General features: G+C 50.7%; 1 protein-coding gene across 1 annotated transcript in view; it reads right to left on the bottom strand.

The window, feature by feature from the left end:
* Positions 1–27: 27 nt before the first annotated feature.
* Positions 28–22,349, bottom strand: part of hdac5 (histone deacetylase 5) — a 42,064-nt gene continuing 19,742 nt past the window's right edge. The window contains 22 exon segments of the mRNA XM_049015394.1: positions 28–5,576; positions 6,147–6,300; positions 6,468–6,552; positions 6,638–6,771; positions 6,960–7,078; positions 7,406–7,503; positions 8,537–8,656; positions 8,753–8,840; positions 8,954–9,009; positions 9,548–9,655; positions 10,128–10,177; positions 11,509–11,629; positions 11,742–11,774; positions 11,776–11,876; positions 12,368–12,473; positions 12,475–12,534; positions 14,671–14,949; positions 15,282–15,499; positions 16,432–16,666; positions 17,042–17,176; positions 19,187–19,299; positions 20,814–20,945. Coding sequence (XP_048871351.1) covers positions 5,537–5,576; positions 6,147–6,300; positions 6,468–6,552; positions 6,638–6,771; positions 6,960–7,078; positions 7,406–7,503; positions 8,537–8,656; positions 8,753–8,840; positions 8,954–9,009; positions 9,548–9,655; positions 10,128–10,177; positions 11,509–11,629; positions 11,742–11,774; positions 11,776–11,876; positions 12,368–12,473; positions 12,475–12,534; positions 14,671–14,949; positions 15,282–15,499; positions 16,432–16,666; positions 17,042–17,176; positions 19,187–19,299; positions 20,814–20,945 — 2,585 coding nt within the window. The 3' untranslated portion in view covers positions 28–5,536.

A 22,349-nucleotide genomic window follows, 5' to 3' on the forward strand; every position in this document is an offset into this window, starting at 1 on the left:
ATGAGCGTTTACAATCACAGGAGCCTATTGTCTCAGCAGAAACAATGTCATTTATTTACACAAAGACAAATGTTATAACATGATAAAAAATACTCTGAAACGCTGAAGAGATAGAACCAAGACTGGTAAAAGTTACAAGATTTCTTTTTCTCAAGGAGAATCTCACATTGGTTTCTTTCAAACAGAATAAATAAAAAAAAAAGCAAAGAAAATGACAAAAATGAACATTTTGTACAACACATTACAGGTCATAAATCCACTGTAAAGGACACACTTGAACATAACAGAGCACTCAACAGCTTGCTATATCCACCAAATGTGTTCTTATACAAAAGTCGATCAGTTCCAAGCAACACAAAACCCGAATGAAACATCTCAGCTGTTCTGATTTATCCTTGTTTGAAAGAAAAATGAAGCAAGAGGACAGAAGTGTGCCCTGTTGCCCTTATTGTGAAACTGGCTTTGAAAGTGCCATCTCAGTTTATATTACATGGGGGGGGGGGGGGGGGGGGCGACGATGTTTAACCTCAATGTGGGGAAAAGTCCAAACCTGCTGCAGCCAGAGGTAACAAGAGAGACCATCAACGCTGCGATATAGAAAAGGCTGGTCACTCCACCACAAGATCACAAATAGTCTGTAAGTCTGTACAGACTCAGGTGAACTCTACAGCGAGAACAGGGGAGGGGGCGACCTCTCAGCATGTCAAACACCCCCGCACGGAGTTCGTATCGCCTCGATATGGCTGAAAGCTAGAAAGGGGGATGTACTAGTAAGCAGGGTTGGGAGAGGCTAGGAGAAAGTGCGAAATGCAACATATCCTTATTACTGCTAGTGTATTAATGCATAATGTAACACTATTTCTGTACAATAACCCCTGCCATTGTCGTATTTGAAAGCGGGCAGATCTCGAGTGCTGTATTGCTTGCCCTAGGCACATCAGAACAGAGGAATTAAAAAAAAGCTGTTGCGTCTGCGGTGAAGGAGAGCATCGGGTCGTGGGTGTGTCCGTCGCACGGGTCACGATTCGCTTTGAGGCTATAAGCTAAAAGAATGCCTATTATAGCCGAAGAAACGTGCGACCCCTTGTGCACGAGGGATGGTGACACACACAAGACTCCACACTCATTAAAGCTTTCAGAGACTCTGCCCTTAGAAGTACAGTTCACTCAACATATCATCGTGACATAATTCAACATTTTCATTTAGCATTTAACATCCTTCTGATTTAAGGTAGCGTTTTTCCTCAAGTAGTATTGTAAAAAAAAGAAAAATGTAGAGATGGACTGATTCATCATTACGAATCATTTGTCAGTCGCTGTTTCATTTTTACCCATCACCTTATTTCCATGAGACGGGCTGCGAGGAAGAGGGCAGCAGGCGGAAGCTGTCGGGACAGGTTACGCGTCCCCAAGCTGTTCCGACGACATGAGACATGTCGTGACCGCTCTCCGTCGTCGGGTAAAACCAAGGACTGCCACTCGGCGCATTCGTCTCTTAACTCGCCTTTTTGACATGAAAATGAGGCAGGTCTCTCAAAGCCATGACAGCTAGCATCAGAACGCAGTACAAAATCCACAAAGGAAACCAGCTACACGCTTCCTGCCACGCCAATGGAAAACTTTTTTTCCAGCCTAAGAACATGAGGTAAAAGCAAAGGTTTAACCAGTGATTGTCGAACCGGCTCCTAGGGACCCCCAGACAGCCCATATTTTTGCTGCCTGATACGTCTTGCAAAGGGGTCATTATTGAAGACCTACGGCCATGTTTTCTTTCCCTGATAGGGAGCAAAAATGTGGACCGTCTGGGGCTCTGCGAGGACCGGGTTTGGAAACACTGGCTTATGCAACTACAACACCGAGCGTGTGGGATGGCGATGGAGTCGTAAGTCTCGATTAATGACCCCTTTGTAAGACCATGGCTGAGTTCTGAAAGGTGTAAATCCTGTAAATGAGTTCGAGAAAAAAAAAACCCAAAACAAGAACTATTAAACTATATTGCTATAAATCGCCAGAAGTCCCTCGCATTAGCTGGATTTGAAGCAGCGTCAGTTTGCAGAAGTTGTATGGTCTGTTTCCCTGAAAAACCTACAAGCAACGGCTCATCCACCCCCCCCCCCAAAGTTGCCAAGCTACCTAGTCACCATACATTGTATTGCAGCAACAAGAGCAGGTCTTTGTAGGACATTAATGCATCAACAATTTCATGGACAGCTCCATTCAAATCATCCAAACCTCTGAAACCTGGAGAACTCTCATCGTGAAAGCTTCTACCCCCTCTGTGTGTATTGTAACTGAATACATGTGTTGAGTTTCAGAAGAAACTAGAGGACCATTGCCTTGAAGAAAAAGAAAAAAAAAATCAGGAAAGTGACTACAATGAGAATCATTTACAAAAAGGTTTTGAGTGTACACCCTAAAATTATTTAAATAACAAGAACGTTCCCTTTAAGATCCGAACTGGTTTTGCACCATTTCACCAGAGGAACACTGCACACAATGCAATCATAAAAATCACATGAAATAAAGAAAAGGGAACAAGGATTTTTCAGTAAGGATATTCACAGTAATAGATTACTCAACTGTGCAATTCAGTACATATGTGTATGTGTAAATATATATGTATATATAGCATATATCTATATATATTCTACACATTCTACAAGAAAGCATTTGAATGAACAGACATCGAGGAATGTGCTTTGATCATTTTGAATGGCTGTGTTTTAATATAACCAAAGATTTTATATACTGAAAATATATGGTAAAAGATGGTCACATATTCAAAATGCAACCACAGTGCATGGAGACTGAACACCCAAGCAGTGGAAGGGGACGACGTGCAAAAACAGACCCTCTCTTTCCAAAGTCAAAAAATATACAATTACTCTTTAAGTCTCAACAATCATAGATCACTAATACCAGTATACACAACATATGAAATATCAATAAATATACATATTTACTAAATAGCAAAATAGCATGGGCACAACAATAAAGCTATTTTCAATGGTGAATTATTCATATTATACAAGTATATCTTCCAGTACACGGTCAAAATGACGGAGTCCATCTTTGTCACTGCTCCTACTTCTCATTTAATATGACAGTTTACATTCCTCTAAATAGTCGCGCCTCCGTTGTCGGAGCATGAATTATTTTTATTGATTGTGTTGCTGTATCCAGCTGCAACAGACTCTTACAAAAAGGGAACTTGCTTCAGCAAAGAGGTCTTTAGTCATCTCTAACTGCACATCCGAAAGACACACCCATCCAACTCATCACATTCTTTACTTAAAAAAGGGGCTGGGGGAACATCAGTCCTCATTTAACAACAACCGTGTGGAGATCGTCTGTCGAGACGACTGTGAGAAGACGAGCGAGGGAACAGGATGTCAGACGATCCAAATATAACTTACAGACAGATGTGGCGACTGCTGCGTCAGCGGGTCTGAGTTCGGATGTTTGCCAGTCCTGCCTCCTCCGATGGCGGAAAGCTTTGAAAAAGTTGCCCGTCGAGGACCAACGCGATGAGGCACACGGGAGTCCCAGGCTGGCAGGGCCGGGGGGAGGCATGGGCGCCGTGCCCACGGGGGCTCCGACGCCTCGTTTGGGTTGGTGCATTTCCGGTTGGTGTCAGACGGCGGCTCAGCTGGCACTGCGCTTTGGCACTGCGCTTTGGCACTGCGTCAGCTGTCCGCGCTCGCTGGCGGGGCCCGACACAGACGCGCCACGTCTTCCACGGGTGTTTTGGCATGCAGAGTCATTTCTTTATTTGACAAGTTGTATACATCCATTCAATTCCCTTTTTCATGAGGGGGTGTAAAATGATGTAGTGTAGGTGTGCCTGTGATTACCTCTCTTTACAGAACAGAGTTTTGACAAAGGTCGCAATGAGTGAGCTAGAAATGGCGGAATTTCTTAAAAAATGTACAGAACCATAAAACAAAATACACTGTACTTATTACATAATACTTTCATACTTCATAATAAGTCCTGATGGTTGGATCGATACTGTCTGTTACACTACGATAACAGTGACCGTTTTCTTTCTTCCCTAACCAATGAAAAAAACAAAACAACCGCTTCAGGTAACAAATGTGTAACGTGAACACTATTTACAAAATAGACATTAAAAGAGTTGGTCGTTATTTTACATATTTCCTCACAAACTGCCACCAAGTAGGCAGTATAAATAAATAATGAGGAAGCAGACAGGGTGGGGCCAGGGACCAGGAGGTGCCCTTTGACCTCATGTAGCACATGATCCCAGGTCCTCAACCAATCACAGTAAAAGATAGGGAAGGGGGGATAGATATAAAGAAAATCATGAACAAGGAGAGAGAAAGAGAGAAAATCCTAGCTATCCTGGCTGCAACATCTGCTGAATTGGCGCTTTTTCTTCAGGAAGTTAAGGCATTTCAATAAAAATGAGAGTAACAAGTGTGTGGATTTTTTTTGTTCCATTTTATTGTTATTATTGTTGTTGTTGTTGTTTAAGAAAAGGCACCAAATTCCTCTTGCATTTCAACGCTCACTTTGCTTTGGCAGCCACAAATACCTCCTCAGACTGCGCGAGGACCGAGGAAGGCCAGCGCTTATAACGAGCCTGAGCGTCCCTCGCTAACACTTCGTAGCTGCCCTGGAGGGAGCTACCAGCAGGTCCGGTGCCAGTGAATGTGCGAGAGCGTGTTAGTTGGACGGAAAGAAATTATATTAAAAAAAAAAAAACAGCTGAATGTGTCATAACCCTATTGAACGTCCACAAGTGAGGAAATAAATATGTTTTCCGGGCAAACGGCATGAGAACCGGGCTCTGTCCGGGGAAACATTCGGCTGCTACAGGGAAGAGTGATCTTTTTTATCCTTTTCGCAGTGCTTTTGGAAAATACAAAAACACAGACAAACCCTGTCCTGACCCAACACACGGAGTAGACAAAATGGATAGAAATATACAGTGTGTGTGTGCATGTGTGTGTAGTTACTAGTATATATGCCGTTTCATGTTATACGTACAATATATTTGTGCTCTTTTGCACAGTACTGAACAAATAGACAAGTACACTGACAAAATAAAAAGAGATAAAAGTTACGCACACTCACGAGAAAGAAAGCGACCCGAAGGCTGGTGCACTCCCAAGATCACTGTGCCGTTCCCCCCCGGACGCATGTCAGTGTACATTAGTTTGTGCTACTGTCTCCTTACTTCATACCCTACTGCCAGCTTGGGGAGGAGAAAAGTGCGTTAAAAACGTCAAACCGCCTTCTGCGCTGTCCAGTCCTCCGAAGCCCCACGCCGCCCCCACCCTGTTAAAAAAAACACCAGCCTGTTTTGTGGGGGGGACGCCCCATCCGTCTATCCGCCCGAGTCGTCATGTCGGACAAGCCCTCCGACGGCATCAGGTGTGGTGGGAGGGGCCCCGAGGGGCCCCGAGGGGCCCTGACAGAACAACAGGCCTGTGGTATCTGGGGAGGGGGAGGGAGGAGCAGGGGGTGGAAAGTGATGGGTTCCGCGGTTCGCGACGGGTGTCAGCGCCCCCTACAGCACAGGCTCTTCCTCCATTGGCTCCTCCATGGACCTGCGGGCACAGCAGCACCAGACCACTGAAACGCGGCCTGCTCACAGCCAGCAAATCCACAGCCCCCCCCCCCCCCCCCCCATAAAAGACATTTCAGTGATGTGCTACAGAAGATAGCAAGCATTAGGATATACATACAAATAAGGAAGTTAATTACACTCTGTGCCGGATGTGTGTGTGTGCGTCTGACAGCAGGCGGTGTGACTGTGAAATACAAGACGGACGGCAGAGTTCAGCTGCTGATCTCACATCACAGCTACAGTAACCATCTCTCTATGTCACTGTGATAAAACGGCACCTAAAAGCTGCCACTTTACAGCACAGGTGATGCAACTTCCGGCACGACAAGTCCCTGATGGGCTTCTGCTCTGCACCCAAGAACTTTGACCTAATATAACAAAGTATTTCAGTCTAAAAGCACTAACTGTGTCAAAAAGGAACACTTAGTTGTTAGTAATGTACCTCTGAAATTTAATACAATGACGACAAAGTGAACGACAGGCACGTTTCAAGCGCAGATGGAAATTTCTGGAAGTGACGACACTCTGGACGGGGGTGTGGGGCACATACCTGCTGGAGTCCTGGATCACGCCCTGCTCGGCGTCCACGGTGAGCGAGGCCATGGCCGAGACTGTGTCGGCCTCCTCCTTCTCCCTGCGCTGGGCCTCCAGCAGCGACAGGGCAGCTGCAGAGCTGAAGCGCTGCACTGAGCTCCAGTGCTTGCCTGCAGGGCAGAGCAGGCTGTCACTAGCTTGCCCCCCCCCCCGAAAGGAGTCACACCACTGCTTTATAAGGAGGATCCTCCCCCATGCACAGACGGCAGCCCCACACATCTGCTGGCACGCCACGCGGGCCTGTCCCTCAAAGGGCTCCACGGGTCTCAGCACTCACTCTGAATCTCAATGACCTTTTCCAGTGAGGTGACGGCTTTGGGACACGGTTTCTGCTGCGTCACGCTCTGGGGCAGGGGATCCAGCTGCAAGAAGTGACAACCATGAGGACACGAGCTGGGCAGACCTATGTGACTATATGACGGCAGGGCAGGGCGGGGCGGGGCATACCTCCTCCCCCAGCAAGGCGGACACACACGACTCTGAGGCATCGCAGATAGCCGTGAGGTCGTGACCCCCCTCCAGCGCTAAGACGACACGCCCGCCTGCCAACTTCATCAGCTGTTTGGTCAGGTGACCGAAACCTGACAGGCATCATCAGTCAGAAACACTTATAAGCACTTAATTATTTATTATAATTAATTATAAATGCTTAATTAAACAATTGAGGGTCAGAGGATATAAAAGTCAGACCTCTGGTGATCCTGCAGGTCACATGCAGCCTGAACAGCACCCCCTGCAGGCAAACACAGTGCCGGCGATGTGCACTCACATTTGGCTGTGACTGAGTACCCCCCCAGTGGGGACTGATGGCCCTCAACGGCGTCAAATCCAGCTGACACCAGCACCACGTCCGGGGAGAACTCGTTGGCGATGGGCATCACCACAGTCCTTCATGAGGTGAGATAAGAAAGGAAGAGAAAGAGAAAGAGAGAGAGAGGAGAGAACGAGAGAGAGAGAGCATTAGGCAGAAGCCCGCCACAGGGTGGCAGCGTGGGCCAGCGGCTGTGGCAGCCCACACAGCCCGCATGCCAGTGGGGATGGTGGGAGGGGTGTTAACACTCCACGGTCGACTGGCGGTCTTCACCTGCATTGCGACAGGCGAGGCAGTTTCAGACGGCATCCACGGAGCGCAGAACCCCCCTCACACATACCAGACTCACACCGCCCCGCGGCACCGCCATCGCTACAGCGTCAGTCCCTCAGCCGGATCTGTACCTGAAGGCGGACAGATACTCCACATCCCCCATGGGAGGGTCCACGCCACCCGTCCACGCGATGTTCACGTTGTAGCCCACTCCCGGGCCGGTGCCCACCTGCGGGCGCAGACACAGAGGTGGTGAGCTGGACAGCGTCGCTCCGGGGGGGGTCAGGGAGGGGTGACATAGCGGAGAACTGCAGCGATTCTCAAACTTCGGAGTGACTGATACTCAAGAACAGAAGAGAAGAGATTTCTGCACTACGACAGACATCTCAAGTAACGAAATAGTGCAAGGAAAAAAAAGAAACAAATAAAAACACACAAACACAATTCAACTGGATTTGGAAATTCTCAGAAATATCACTTTTCACTTGAGAGGCAGGTCACAGTGGAGACAAGGAAGATTCTCAGCACTGAAAGACTGAAACAGATTCAAAATATCCTATCCATTGCTATGATATATATATATATCTTCAGACACACACACACACATATATACGTGTGTGTGTGTGTCTCTGCATGTGTTGTGTTTGTGTGTGCGTATTTGTGTGTATGTCTCTGCGCACGTGTGTGTGTGTGGGTTTGCAAGGTCCCCATTTGGATAATCTCAGTTTTATACAAATCTATCAATGCAATCAAAAAAGTAAAACTACCAAAAGTCTTGTATTTTGTTTGGTTGCTTATGGTTAAGGTTAGGGCTGGGTGGGGGTTAAGTGTGTCGTGATTGGGATTAGGGTTTTTCCCACAGAAATGAAAGGACACTCCCCATTTAGATAGATAGACCAACTTTATATGTGTGTGTGTGTGTGTGTGTGTGTGTGATGATGATTTATAAGCTGTAATGATAATTATAAAACTGGTAATTATGAAATGGAAGCTATGGACCGCCAGTCAGAATCTGGCTGATATTTTCTCATTTTCTCAAGACCCTACCCCATATCGGCACATTGGAAAATAAAACAACAGCAATATAAACAAATTAGGCTGGAAAAACCAGAGGGAGGGACAGTGAGACAGTGAGACAGGGGACAGTGAGACAGTGAGACAGGGGGACAGTGAGACAGTGAGACAGGGGGACAGTGAGACAGGGGGACAGTGAGACAGTGAGAAAGGGGGACACAAAGTGGACCAAGAAAATGAAGGACGACCTCTTCAGGGGCTCCACTGCCGGGGAAGAAGTTGCCGTCGTCGTAGCGATGCAGGGAGATATAGAGCACATTGGGGTCGCTGTAGAAGGCCTGCTGGCTGCCATTGCCATGATGGATGTCCTGCAGGATGAGAGGAGGACTCCGTCAGGCATGCCGACACGCCCATCCCTCCCAGGGCAAGAGCGCCCCCTGCAGCCCGGGGGCTGGTACACTCACCCAGTCCACGATGAGGATCTTCCCCACGTTCAGCTTTTGCTGAAGCAGCTTGGCAGCGATGGCCACCGAGTTGAAGAAGCAGAAGCCCCTGTATGTGTGAGGGTGAGGTCAGACAGGGACAGATCAGGCTGCCGACGCGCAGCAGACAGGCCCCCCGACGGGCAAAGTCAAAAAAGACTCATGATTGCAGGGGATACGTACATAGCTGTGGACTCCTCTGCGTGGTGCCCGGGGGGACGCACCACCGCAAAGCCGTTCTGTATGGGAGATGGGGGGGGAGAGAAATGCAGTCATTCAATATCCATCAGGTCCTCCATCGCAGAAAGCAGCATGACGGGGTTTCGACGGGGAAGTGGATGGGTGGGTAGGCAGGCAGGCGGGTAGGTTAACTAGCGGATGGGTAGGCAGGTAAGCAGGCAGGCAGGCAGGCGGGTAGGCTGGATAGCGGATGGGTAGGCAGGCAGGCGGAGGGGCGGGGCGGGCGGGGGGGGCAGGCGGGTAGGTTGGCTAGCGGATGGGTAGGCAGGCTGGCAAGGAGATAGGCGGGGCATATAGGCTGGCTAGCGGGCGAACAGGCAGGCAGGTGGGTAGGCAGGCGGACAAGCGGGTAGACAAGCTGGCGGGCAGATACGCAAGCGGGTGGATAGGAAGACAGCAGGCAGGTGGGTAGGCGGGCAAGCAGGTGGGCAGATAGACTGGCTAGCAGGCAAGTAGGTAGGCGGGTGGATGGGCGGGTAGATGCTCAGGCAGGCGGGCGTGTGGACGGGCGGACACATGGTCACCGGGTGCATTTACCTTGAGCTCTCCAGCAGCTACCTTGAAGGCCAGTTCAATGACGCAGCCCACCGCCATGCGGACTGCGCTGGAAGAGTGCATCTCATTCCACACTGTGTCACTGTCCACCTGCAGGGGGCAGCAGCAAGACACCGCAGGGCACTCAGCACTACTTTGCCGAGGCAGTTTCCCTCATACTATAAAAGCTTCTAAGTTTCAGTAATGACACATTCCTATATTAAGACTCTTGAAAACACAGTTAATATTAAAGTAGTATAATTGCTACACACTGCCAATTTTTTTGCATCATATTGAAGGAATAAAGGCAAAACAAATGGAATACCTTTCTGTATATACCTTATATAATTTAACTTTTAAGGGAGGTAAGTGCATCTTTTGCAGTTATGCTTGTCATGAAAAACTGCATTACTGCCACTGTGCTGCACTGCAGTGTAAAAGCAGATCTGCGTCACAGTCAGGAAGGAGCCAATGGTCAGGGGAAAAACCGTGGCTCGGTGTGGATGCAACGGCAACCCCAAAGCACGTAACCCTCCGCGGCTGGAACCGCACCCCCCACCCCTCCTATGCCCCTATGACTCACCCCGATGCCTCCGCAAGGCAGCACCGCGTACATCTTCTGGCTGATGGGACCTGGAAGAGAGAGCAGACATGAGAGGAAAGGTCAGGGAGCAGAATAAGCACGTCCACGGAGCCCTTACCACGTTGTTTTTTGCTACAGCAGAAGTTCAGCTCAGTGTAACTCTGACAGAAATGATGCCGAATGGCAACGCCAATAAACAGCACAAGCAGTTTTATTAAAATTACTAAACAGGAGAATCACCTACCTGGGCTTATTTATACAAGGAAGCACATACAGCAGGTACGTCTTAAAAAATATATGCAATCATATATACACGGACTCATACGTATATACACCATATATTAAAACGTACACACATATATTACACACATTCATTCAAAATTCCATGCAGCTTACTTTCTTCAGACCCAGTCGAGTGCAGTTAAGTCTGCAATAACCAAATCCACAGCATGCTTTTGGGCTATAGAGGGAAGGCCTAGAAGTTGCAAATACTACACATACACACGCAGGGAGCAGGAATCAAGGCCCCAGTCCCTGAGATGTGAACCCACTATGCCCCCCCACATACATAACATATATAAACAGATAAATATATACTGCATGCACTAAACGCACACATCAAAATCCATCACCTCCCAACACTGCAGAGTTAAAGGTCAACGTCTCAACCCTAAAACTGAGCTTCCATCTGCCTGATGAGTGTCTTTTTTTAGTGCTTACAATCTGGTGTTCTTGACATAAATCATTTATTACAAGTGAATAATTAATCTCACACAGCTGGCACAGGAAAGCTGAAATTCACATATACGCAGCCCCTCCCAAACCTGGGCGGTGATCATGAATCAGGAATCAATCTAAATGTTTCAACTTTAACCTGCACTCAGACCATAAAGATCATCTTTCACTGATCCGCTTTTTAAACTTGGCCCTAATGTCCGACGTCACACGCTGGGACCGCTGTCACCTCGCGGACGACCTCACGCCCGCAAAGGGAGCCGTCTCGGACTCCAGCGTCGAACGGACGCTGCTCACATCTGGACCCACCATCAAGGTTTCACAAACAGAACGCGATGATTCACGGGCGGAGGAGGAGGGTGGCAGTGGTGGGGGCTCACATCTCCCAGGGCTAAAAATACACCTGGCCATCAGAGGCACTCATCGTTCAGAACACATCAAGCTGTGTATGAGTGTGTGACCAAAGGCTGCTTTGCAGAGTCGAGACCTTGGAGAGGTCTGTGATGCAGCGTGCATTTATCATTCAGGAGTTGTCCGCACGCCCACATGAGCTTACTCAGAGAGACACGCACACACTCGGCTCGCACACTCGTTACGGCACACAAAGACACACACCCCCCATGCACAAACAGAGATGGTGATTCACCTAAGAGCTTTTTGCTGTCCAGCTTCTGCCTGTTGAGAGGGCTGGTGCCATATAGCAGGGCGTGATGTTCTGAATGGACCGTCTGGATCTCATCTAGGGTAGCTTTCCTTCCTCGGATCCTCTGCTCAGACAACACGCTCATATATAAACCCAATCATATAAAAGGATCCCAGACTGAAGATTAAGACTGATTGTCCTGTAGTCCTCCGACCAGCAGGGGCTCCCGCCCTCACCTCGCAGCGATTGAGCAAGCCCGTCTCTTGCAAGCCGTGACCACACGCTCTGGATCCTCCCGGCATGCTCTGGGTGTATGTTCGTGTTCCCACACATGCACTGGTGCTTCAGCATGAACGTGTCGTACACCACACCTGTGACGGTTTGAAGGAGACCATTCATATTACCAGCCATAACCAACATTTCCTGTCATATCTACATCCACATTCACGTTTGTGCAGCACTGATCCCATCGTTCATTAAGCGATAAATCTCAGCTTCCGTTTCAGTGCCCTTTAACCTAGAGTGTAATTAGCTGCCTCCCATGTACATCCTGATTTGCTGATTCATCCCATTTTCGATGGTGCACGTTCTGACCAGGCCTTCATAAAAGCCACACAGACGACGTGCCCCTGCACAAAGGTGTCACTCTCTCCCGCTATATCTGCTATAATTTAATAGGTGACCATTAGAAAGGAAAGCCCTATTCAAACAGACATTAGGCTACAGGCTGGCTGGGTAACCATTTCCCAACAAACAGGATGACGTCATACCTAGCAGAGGCAGAGAGAATTCAGCCACACTGACATGAGATTACTGATGTGTGACTACTGACCAAATCGACCAAGTTCCAGCGCGGTCTCACCTGTAGTGAAGAGAGGCTTCACAGCAAGTTCACTCATGGGGGTGCCTTTAAGGTTGGCTGTGGCTGGGGAGGACTGGGCCCTTCCCAAAGGCCTGTGGGGCATGCCGGGTGATCGACAAGGACGCCTGGAAAAGGTGGAGCTGCTGTAGGTGCTGCTGGTCTGAAAACTGTAGTTGGGGGGCGGGGGGGGGGGGGGGGGGGGGGGGTGAGGATGGCGGATCGAAATGAGTAAGACCAATTGTGAGCAGATTCTAAATACAGATACTTATTACACAGATCATACTGGGAGAAAAAAAGAAAAATTATGAATCCATGGTGCAGCACACTGCCCATCAAAGGAGAGAAACTGCACGAGGAGAGGCGGGCAGGGCGGCCGAGTGGGGCGGGGCTAGCCGCTCAAGAAGAGTAGCACCTTATATGTGCAGCTCAGCGTCTGTCTGAAGGGGCTGGCTTTGTCAGCCAGGAGCTGCATCCGCTCTCCCTCTGTAAACATGCGGGCGAGCAGGCGGGATCTGTGCTCTGTCAGGATGCTCAGCACTGAGCCCTCCGGCTTTGAGCCGTGGGGGGGGGAATGATGGGTAACACGCGCACAGCCATCCCTGCCCGCAGCTCGCTGGAGAGACACGGGAAGAGTGCTTGACTGCACGTTCGAAGCGGCAGTGCGGCGGCCCCCCCCCCTCCTCGTTATGAATGGGCAGCCAGCACCGAAGGAGGGGCCGCAGAACAGGCTTACTCTCCCCCATTGAGATTCACGCCTCTGTCCTCCATGAGCTCATCTGTATTCAGGGGGAGCAGCGGATGAGGAGAGCATCATTAAGGACAGAGAGAAGACAGACATTTGGGGGGAGGACGAGTCTTGTAGGGAGGGGCTCTGCGTTTCTGCGGCTGACTTCAATAACGTCCTTAAGGCTGCGATTTTGGGCCGTGCTGCCGACACACGTAACAGACACACGACACGTGCACATTGCCGTTTTAAAAGTGTGGCTGTGAAAGCCTCGAATCTGGTGGGCTAATATTGGGGGGGGGGGGGGGGGGGGGAGCAGAGCAAGGAGAAGGGGGTTTGTGCGTGTGTGGGGGGGCGGGGGCAGAGCATTAGTCATCCAGAGATGAGTCAGAGATGGGCCCATTCACAGTCCTGTACTCACTGAGACGGGAGAGGGAGGTGGGAGGGGGCCAGTGTGTGCGTGTGAGAAAGAGAGAGTGACCAAGCGGGGGGGCTCACACCCCCCCAGACCCTCCTCTGACATTTCGCTGGCTGACAGTGGCACCGCTGAAGGGCTCACCGTGCCCACGATGTCCGCACGCTCACCAGCTCACGCCTCATCCAGTGGTGACATAGAACAACAGTTGTCTACACCGAGCCCCCCACCCCCCCCCGACACACACACACGCACAGACACAGACACACACACTGCATTAATGCACCTCTGATTCCAGCCTTGGAAAGATAAGCACTGATTATATGAGTAGCATGCCCCCTCCTCGCTGGCGTGCCCCACCCTTCCCGAGCAGGACTGAACTGAGCTGTCTCTCACTTTTTCATTAGCGGGACAAACAGCGTCGCGGCCACTTGGGGGCGACCAGCACAGCCGCCGCACATCCAGCCGCACTCTGACTCATGGGGATGAGTCACCTGAAGGCGGAGGAATCTGAACAACCTCCCCGCTATCGAACCTCTTCACTATTGTCTGTACATATTCAATGGACGAGGACGACTCGTTTCAGGAGACACGACCCCACCCCCCATGTGATTCACTGCTGCTGCTGCTCACCTTTCCTCATCTGTGGGGGGGGGCCGAGGGGGCACACAAGCAGGGACTGGGCCAATCTCAGCTCCCCCGACTGTACTTCCTGCTAAGCAATCTTGAAGGACATTCAAATGCAAACGCTTGTGTGCAGGAGAGGCTATCCCACAGAGAGCCTGATCACCGATGCCCTGCTGGCTTTCAAATTCCATGAATTATTTCTTTCTAACACCTAAGTTTGCGGATCCGGAGTCACGAGCCGCCAAGGCCCGAGCTAAACGGGCAGATTAGCATAAACACAATAGGAGCGCAGGCATCTCGACGGACGCCCGCGGCGCTCCAGCCCACGCGTGTCACATTTGGGCCCCTGGCTCCTTCCGCTATTTTTATCGCTCTGACGTGCCTTTTTAAAAATACGAACGTGAGGCGGATCTCGCCACGTGTTCGGGAAGCGCCGAGGTGCAACTCCCGGAGAAGAGATCTGCCACAAACGGTGCGTAGAAATAACCGATAACTGGACACCAGACACGACCAAGAGAGCAGAGCCTGTCTCCTCACCTGGGTGTAGGGGATGCCGTGCTCATCATCCTCACGCAGCTCGTCCTCGTCCTCATCTTCCTCCACGTCGCTCTCAGTGTTCTCATCCTTCAGTGTGATTGGCTCTGAGAGAGACGAGACTTCGCCCGGCCTATCGGGCGGCAGTTCCTGGCCCTCCCTCAGCAGCTCCAGGCCCTCGACCCGGTCCTCCTGCATCTCGGCCGTCTCCGTCAGCTCCTCCTCCGTCTCTTCCGGGTGGCTTGGGGGCTGACGAGGTAGCTCTGTGCCTTTGGAGAGCATCTTTGGGGAGGGAAGGTGGGTCGTTTTAGCCTTGGCTGTCTGCGAAATCACTGCCAGGTCATGACACCCCACAGTTAGTCACAGTTAGTAAGATACAGGCAGTGCCGGATAACTGAGTCCGAGGAAAGCGGTATGACCATGTCAGATGTTACAGTTGTCACTAACTGCACATGCTTGTAATCAGATCAGGTATCAGCATACCCAACCTAAGACCTCACCTGTACCAAAATGATTAAGAGGAGAAAAATACTAACTACAGGAAGACAATCAAAGGTGACAATAAGTAGAACCACGCGGGTGAAACACGTGGATGGCGTGGTCGTCACGCCCACCTTGTTGAGCTGGATCTGCTGTTGGTACTGCTTCTGCTTCTCCAGGAAGTGCTGGTGCTGCTGTTGCATGACCAGGTGCTGCAGGGCCTGCGGACTCTGGGGCAGCGGCGCTGACTGCGTGCGGCTCAGTGGCCGGTGCCGCGGCAGCTTGTTCACCGTCCGCATGCCGGACGACGTCCGCTCACCGGCCACCAGGGGCGACTGGCCGTAGATCGGCACTGCAGAGGGGACGTGCATAATGGAAATGTCACACGCTGGACATCTCATACCGCGACTAACAGAAGCTCCGTGGGGCGTCAGCATCCATGTGTGTCGGCCTGTGACAGCTGGCTGCCAAAGTACTAGTATGTGTGGTGGAGGACCTGGGTGGGGGGGGGGGTGGGGCTTCCAGGTCTGTGGGGCACCAGGGACACAAGAATCATGAGGATGCTGTCCTAAGGGAAGGTGTGTACAGACAGATGAGCGGTCGTGCAGGTGTGGTTTGGGGGCACAGGTGCAGACAGGTGAGAGGGCGTGCAGGTGTGGTTTGGGGGCACAGGTGCAGACAGGTGAGAGGACGTGCAGGTGTGGTTTGGGGGCACAGGTGCAGACAGGTGAGAGGGCGTGCAGGTGTGGTTTGGGGGCACAGGTGCAGACAGGAGAGGGTGTGCAGGTGTGGTTTGGGGGCACAGGTGCAGACAGGTGAGAGGGCGTGCAGGTGTGGTTTGGGGGCACAGGTGCACACAGGTGAGAGGGTGTGCAGGTGTGGTTTGGGGGCACAGGTGCACACAGGTGAGAGGGTGTGCAGGTGCGGTTTGGGGGCACAGGTGCGTACAGACGAGAGGGGGGTTCAGGTGTGGCTAGGGCAGTGGTTCTCAAACTTGGTCCTCAGGTCCCATTGCCCTGCCTGTTTTCCAGCTATCCCTGCCCTACACACTGCTGATTGACTGAACACACCTGATCCAGGTAATCAGAAGCTGAAAGACAGCTGGGACTTGTGTGTGGGGCAGGGATAGCAAGAAAACAAGCATCACAGTGGGGCACGAGGATTGACTTTGAGAACCACTGGGCTAGGGAGCACAGGTTCATGGAGGTGAAGGGGTGAAATAGTGAGAACAGGTGCGGAACAGCTGTGTACGAGTAAGAGAGAGCAGGCAGCCTAAGTGGGCACCTGCAAGCAGCGCGCTCTGCTGGCGGGCCTGCTCCAGGAGCAGCACGTGTTGCAGCAGGGATGAGTGGCCGTGACTGTTGGCCGATGCCGGCTCGGCGTCATGGGGCACGCCGGGTGGCAGGCACGCGGGCAAGGATGAGGCGCTGACAAAGGCCCCTGTCAGGGCGCCCCCCTGCCGCATGGTCTGGATGGCCTGGCGCTCCGCCTCCTGCTGGGCGGACAGTTTCTGTGGGGGCTGGAAGAAAGGAGGACATGCTAAATGGTCAAAACACCCTCTGAGAAAAGTACCAGCAAGAGAAGTAGGTGTCACATGATCGGAAGCTAGGAACACTGCTGGTAGAGGTAGATGAAGCAAACGGCACGTCAGTTCGATGTGTGACCAGGCGTCTTCCTGCCTCTCAGTGGCATTACTGTTGTCTGAACCAACTAAGCTGGTGATCCGGAAGCCGCTGACTGTGTGAAGTAATTATGTGTAATTCAAGCTTACGGATGGACAGGCGCAAAGTGCTGACAGCTCCCAGGGGGACGGACACACTTACGATACCAAGAAGCCGCCGTGTCACTGAGAACTCCCTGGAGAAATTCAGGGGGTGGCCGGGGCAGTACTCACAGCGATGCTGGAGCTGGTGGCCGTCACAGAGGCTGGGAGGCCCAGGGAGATATTGGGCAGCGAGGGGGAGGTGTACAGGCTGAGCTGGCTGGCAGATCCATCCACGCTCATGGTCTGGTGCTGCGAGCGTAGGTGCTGTGGGGAGGGGGGCAAGCAATTTTGTGGCATAAACTCAATGCTCAATAAAAAACCTTTCTGTTTGCGTCATCATTTGCTTCAAAAGAAGCTGAGCACCTTACTGGGCAATAAACGGCTCAGTATTCAGTGTCCCATTATGTGATCCCCCCCCCCATACGTCTAGGGTGGTGTGACCTCCTCTTCCTATAAACAGTGCTTTGCACTTTCTTATGTTTTTTTCTGATGATTTCTGAGGATCATTTCAGCTCTGAAATTGTCGAGGGTCAGCGGCCCTGCTGAAAGTACCCCATAGGTGTGAACGAGCCTGGCTGACATGAATCACGTCAAACCTGCTGGTCTGTAGAGCTAAAGAACATGGTAACTTGGTTCGCCTTTTAGTGTGGAGCCTCAGACACGCCTCGTGGTACAGGAGGAGGAAAATGCAGCGGCAGAGAAAATTGCCATGCTGAAAAGCAAGCAAACAAGAAAGCCGACCTGCTAAGTGAATTAGGATACCAGCCTGAGAAGGGGAAGTATTAGGCAGGCAGGCGGCCACGCCCTCCCACTGCCATGGTAACCACACGGGGCTCGCCGCTGAACTCGTCATCCCGGCAAGACAGAGCGGCCAATTAAAAGGCTTTGGGGGCCTGTCGCCGCAGTGCCACACAGCTGTCACAAAAAGCACACTTTGCTAGTGCTGTCACTGATACCACTGTCACACCCTGAACTCACAATGGCTGCGGCAACAACAGTATTTCGGCCTGGACCTGCCTGAGATGGATTATTTGTTTGTTTTCTTCCCGCCGAGCGCCTTCATACTCAGCCGTGGTCGAGAATGGCTGAGGAAGCGGATCGTTAGGAATAAATACTCAAAAACGCAAGTCGTCTCCGAAAAGGCCGAAATGACTCATGCGGTTAATTGCAACCAATCAGGATCCGATTGCAGGTAATTTCTCGCAATCAGTCTGAAACGGCACTTGAAGCGCGTTTATAGCGGCTGGGTGTAAGCGCGAAACTCTGCAATCTGCGGCCGTTCATTGAATGGGATGCATTCAGCCCCAAACCAAGAAAACAATAACACTATTCTTACAGCAGCGATTTATTCATAACCCCGCTGAGGCTGTAGAGAACTCGGAGGCAGAAAGTGGTTACGCTCACGTATGAAGCAGGGCCAAAGAATAGGCAAAACCACTGGGAAAGAGCACCACCAGCAGACCCGGGGGAAATATCAGGTACTGCTCTGCCCCCCGGAGAGGGGAATATGTGACTTCACAACCCAGCACGGGGCCATGGAGCCAGGGCTGCTGCCTGCACATGTGCTTTCACCCATTTTTGAGTCATCATACAAGCAGTGTGGTGCACAAACGTGCCACAAAGCAACACCTGTGCTTCCCCATTGCAGTTATGGTGACACTTCAGCTAGGACAGCGTTTGTAAACAGCCATTTCAGTTAAAAGGACCTGGATTTCACTTAAGCGCTGAGTTCTTGCTGTGTGCTGATTGGTCAGTCTCCTATAATCATGCACGTGTCACTAATGTTAATGTGAAACAGTCTTTCAATCAAGAAAACAAACCAGTCAAAGCACAAGAACTGAACTATTCAGCCAGCATAGGAGCCTTTCAGTTTCAGAGTAGTTAATAAAACCTGAAGTAGCTCAAAGTGCCCCCCCCCCCCCGGACATGGATTAGACGGTCACCCTAATTGCAGTACACATGGGCACAATGTTTACCGATGGACAATAATAGCCACAACAAAAACAGTAACAACAACAATGGTAAAACCACAACAATGCTACCATTATCAACATAATTATCAATATTAATAGTTACAGCTAAGCAACAAAATAATTTAAAGCAACTTACACAGTTAATTACCCATTTTAAAATAATTACCCAAATATGGTACCCTCATACGATAATTAATAATAATTACCCTAATGTTATTACTGAAGCGGTTCTTTGGTCGCTCAGCCTGCCGGCCTATGAAGCGGGAGGGTGGGGGGGGGGGGGGGGTGGAGCCTCCCTTACCTTGTTGTGGATGTTGGGCACAGAGCCGCTGGACCCATTCTCGGCGATGGCGCTGTTGGAGCTGTTGGGGGAACTAGGCCCAGAGCCAGGGGCGCTGCTGCACATGGAGGACACTGCAAGGACATGAGCACAGGCCTCAGAAACCGCCCCCCCTTCCAATGTCACATGGTACCTCCTCCCAGCAAGGGGGGGGGGGACCTCAACATGTGGTGCTACGAGCGGCCTGTTTGATGCTGTTAAATTAACAGCATCCGGGGGGGATGGCGACGCCCCTGTCAGGGCCCATGCGGGCACCGCGATGCAAGAGCTTCCTAGAAATGTTGCTGTTTTTTCTCTTTAAATGTGCTTTGGAAGCTCTTAAAGAGGAAGCGCGCTTTCATACGCGGCTTCTCACATCTCCCTACAGCTGGGCACCGCGGGTCATCCTGCGAGGATCAGTCTGTACTTGGCAGCATCTCATGGTGGCAACTGAGCGTTCTGCGCCCGTCTCCACCGCCACAAGCAAGCTTTCATAGGGATGGAGGGGCATTTTCACGGGAAACAGGAAGCCGATTTTACAAATTACCTGTTTTAGCCAATTGTATTTTTAAATTATACACACGCAGAGATTAAATTCAGGTGCTGAAACCCCAGACTGAATTCAGAGGGGGGAATGCCAAAGGTGCTGCTGCATTTCCCCGTCCTTCACCGAACATTAACCCCCCTCCCACCCTGCCCACACGCCTCTCTGCCTCAGTCCCTCAGCTGACCCTCTCCCCTTCCTGGGGGATTGTTTTAGTAATCCTCAGCGTCCTCCCTGAAAATGAAAAAATGTAAACCATCTGCTTGTTTTCCAAAACTTCAACAAACGCGGCCCTGTGGCCCCAGTGGCCCCTAATAGCCAGGGTTATTTTTATCTGCAGCCTTGGGCTTCATTAGGGATACAGCAACAAAACGATGGCCTAACGCATTAAATGCTACCACCCTCCCTGTATGTGCAGCAAGACTAACTGCCCCCCCCCTCCCCCGATGCTTTGGGTACAGTCCAATTTTTACAGTCTATGGTTTTCATATGAACATTTTTTTTTTTAGTTTGTGTGGGTTTATAAAAATCTCAGTGCTGGGTAATTATTATCCAGAACTGATATAATCAGAATGCTATAGTTAACTTCACAGCCCAGCAAATTATTAAAAACATTAGCCACATTCTGGGGCCCTCTAAAGGGCCACATGGTCGGGGGTCTCTCCACACAATGCTGCGAAAATGCAGCTTGATTCACTGATTAATATGTAACAATAAAATATAACTAAAAGCAGGGGATTAAAAAAAAACCTTCATATGTTATTTCACTCACTGGATGCTGATGAGGTATTTAGGGAACTCGCAGCTCCTTAAGACAGCAAAAAATGAAAAGAGCTACAACTTATTGATTTGACATAATTGTCTTATAGACCGATGTGAGTAGCTTTTGTTTAATTTGTCAAGTAGAGCCATTTGCAGTGCTTTGAACAAAAAGATATCATCAAAAGATGTGGTGACTGAAAACGTTTTCATCTCTATGAAGTGGTGAATGAAGTGGTGAATGAAGTGGTGAACGTGGGCGGCGAGCAGCGGGACTGGTTGCCCTCGACTGCATGTGGGCTGCACCTGTGATCTCGATGGCCCTCTTCTTGAAGGTGCTGATGACGGTGCCGTCCTTGCGCCTGAGGAGGGGGCTGCTGCGCCGCTCGGCCACCTTCTGTTTTAACCGGGAGCGTACCTTCAAGTTGGGCTCGGAAGCTGGGGGATGGGGTGCAGGAAGAGGACCCATCAGCATCGCTTGCACTGCGGCGGTGCAGCCCGACCCAGGAGCCTACCCCGGCTGCTCGTCATCAGAGAGCGACTGGTCTGCACTGAAGCAGCTCTTGGCAAGAGCCCTAATGTGGAGGCTTCGTCATCAGGATTACCAAGTGCCTGTCGCCTAAAGCCCCCCTACCCCCCAGCCATTCACATTTAAAGACACTATCACTCACCCCCAAGACACACATACTGCACCCCCTAACATAAAATCACCAAAACCACAGAAGTCACCTGTTCAAGGGTGCGATACCCATTCACCGGGCGGGCCTGTGCATCCTGCTGCTCTTTGGTCTGTTTTAGCTCTGCTGTAGTACTGCTGTCACCCCCACCTGGCTTTACCCCCAGGATCGTGCATAAAGGCCTCACTTCACATCCATTTAAAGGGTTTAAAGAAGCAGCGGACAAACAAGATAATTCCTAGTTAAGGCCAGGCTGCCAATCGCACTATTTCTGGTTATGTCATTTGCCATATTCCACAGCCAAACTTTTACGTAGGAATGTAATCGTGAAGTTTCCTGGCTCCGACTCAGAAGAACTGTGTACGAATATGTCTAAAGAGAAGCAGGAATGCCACATTTTTTTCTGTCTTATTTCCATTTTTAAAATAAGAATTGCCTGGCGTCCTCCCACCACTGTGCCGGCAAGCGTACGGCAGTGATACCGGTTTAGACAGGCTGAGGCGAGGGCTGCTGGGAGCCGCCATCATCACCCGATGGCTGCCAGTCCTTGCGGGCTGCCGCCGATTCCGGGCGAGCGGCGAAACAGGCATGGAGTGCGGCAGGCACAAACACCGCACGTAATGAGCTTTTGCGCCAGGAATCATTAAGGAGAGGGCTGTCCGGCAGCTGGCCACTGTACCCCCGCTCCGAACGGCAGAAACACGGCTCCGTTTTGCAAACAGATTTTCATCGGTTTCTTTCCGGAAAGCTGGAGGAGAACTTGGACCACACCTTTAATTTAAGCCGAGCACCATACTGGTATGGACTGCGATGGCACCAAACTCCATGGATTCCTATGGAAACCATGGGAAACATCATTTGCCCACCAACTGCGGCAACAACAAAGGCAGTGTTACCGGCCTTCGAGATCCGTCAGGCAAAGATCCATAACAGTGGCGAGAATCACTGACAGCACAGGGCACCGTTCAGCTAAACATGGGCAAGGTGGCAGCAGAACTCAACAGCAACCAGCTCCATCAAAGCCCCAGACTGGCAGGGAACCTGTCCCAAGACCCCTCTTGTTCTTTGGATGAAGTACTAAAATAAATCCAACCAAATCACAACAAAAACCGGGTCAGAGGACAATTATACAAAAAGGCTCAGTTTAATCTGGCAAAATTTGCCA

Source organism: Brienomyrus brachyistius, chromosome 5 (assembly GCF_023856365.1).
Source record: "Brienomyrus brachyistius isolate T26 chromosome 5, BBRACH_0.4, whole genome shotgun sequence".
NCBI classification, from domain to species: Eukaryota; Metazoa; Chordata; class Actinopteri; order Osteoglossiformes; family Mormyridae; genus Brienomyrus; species Brienomyrus brachyistius.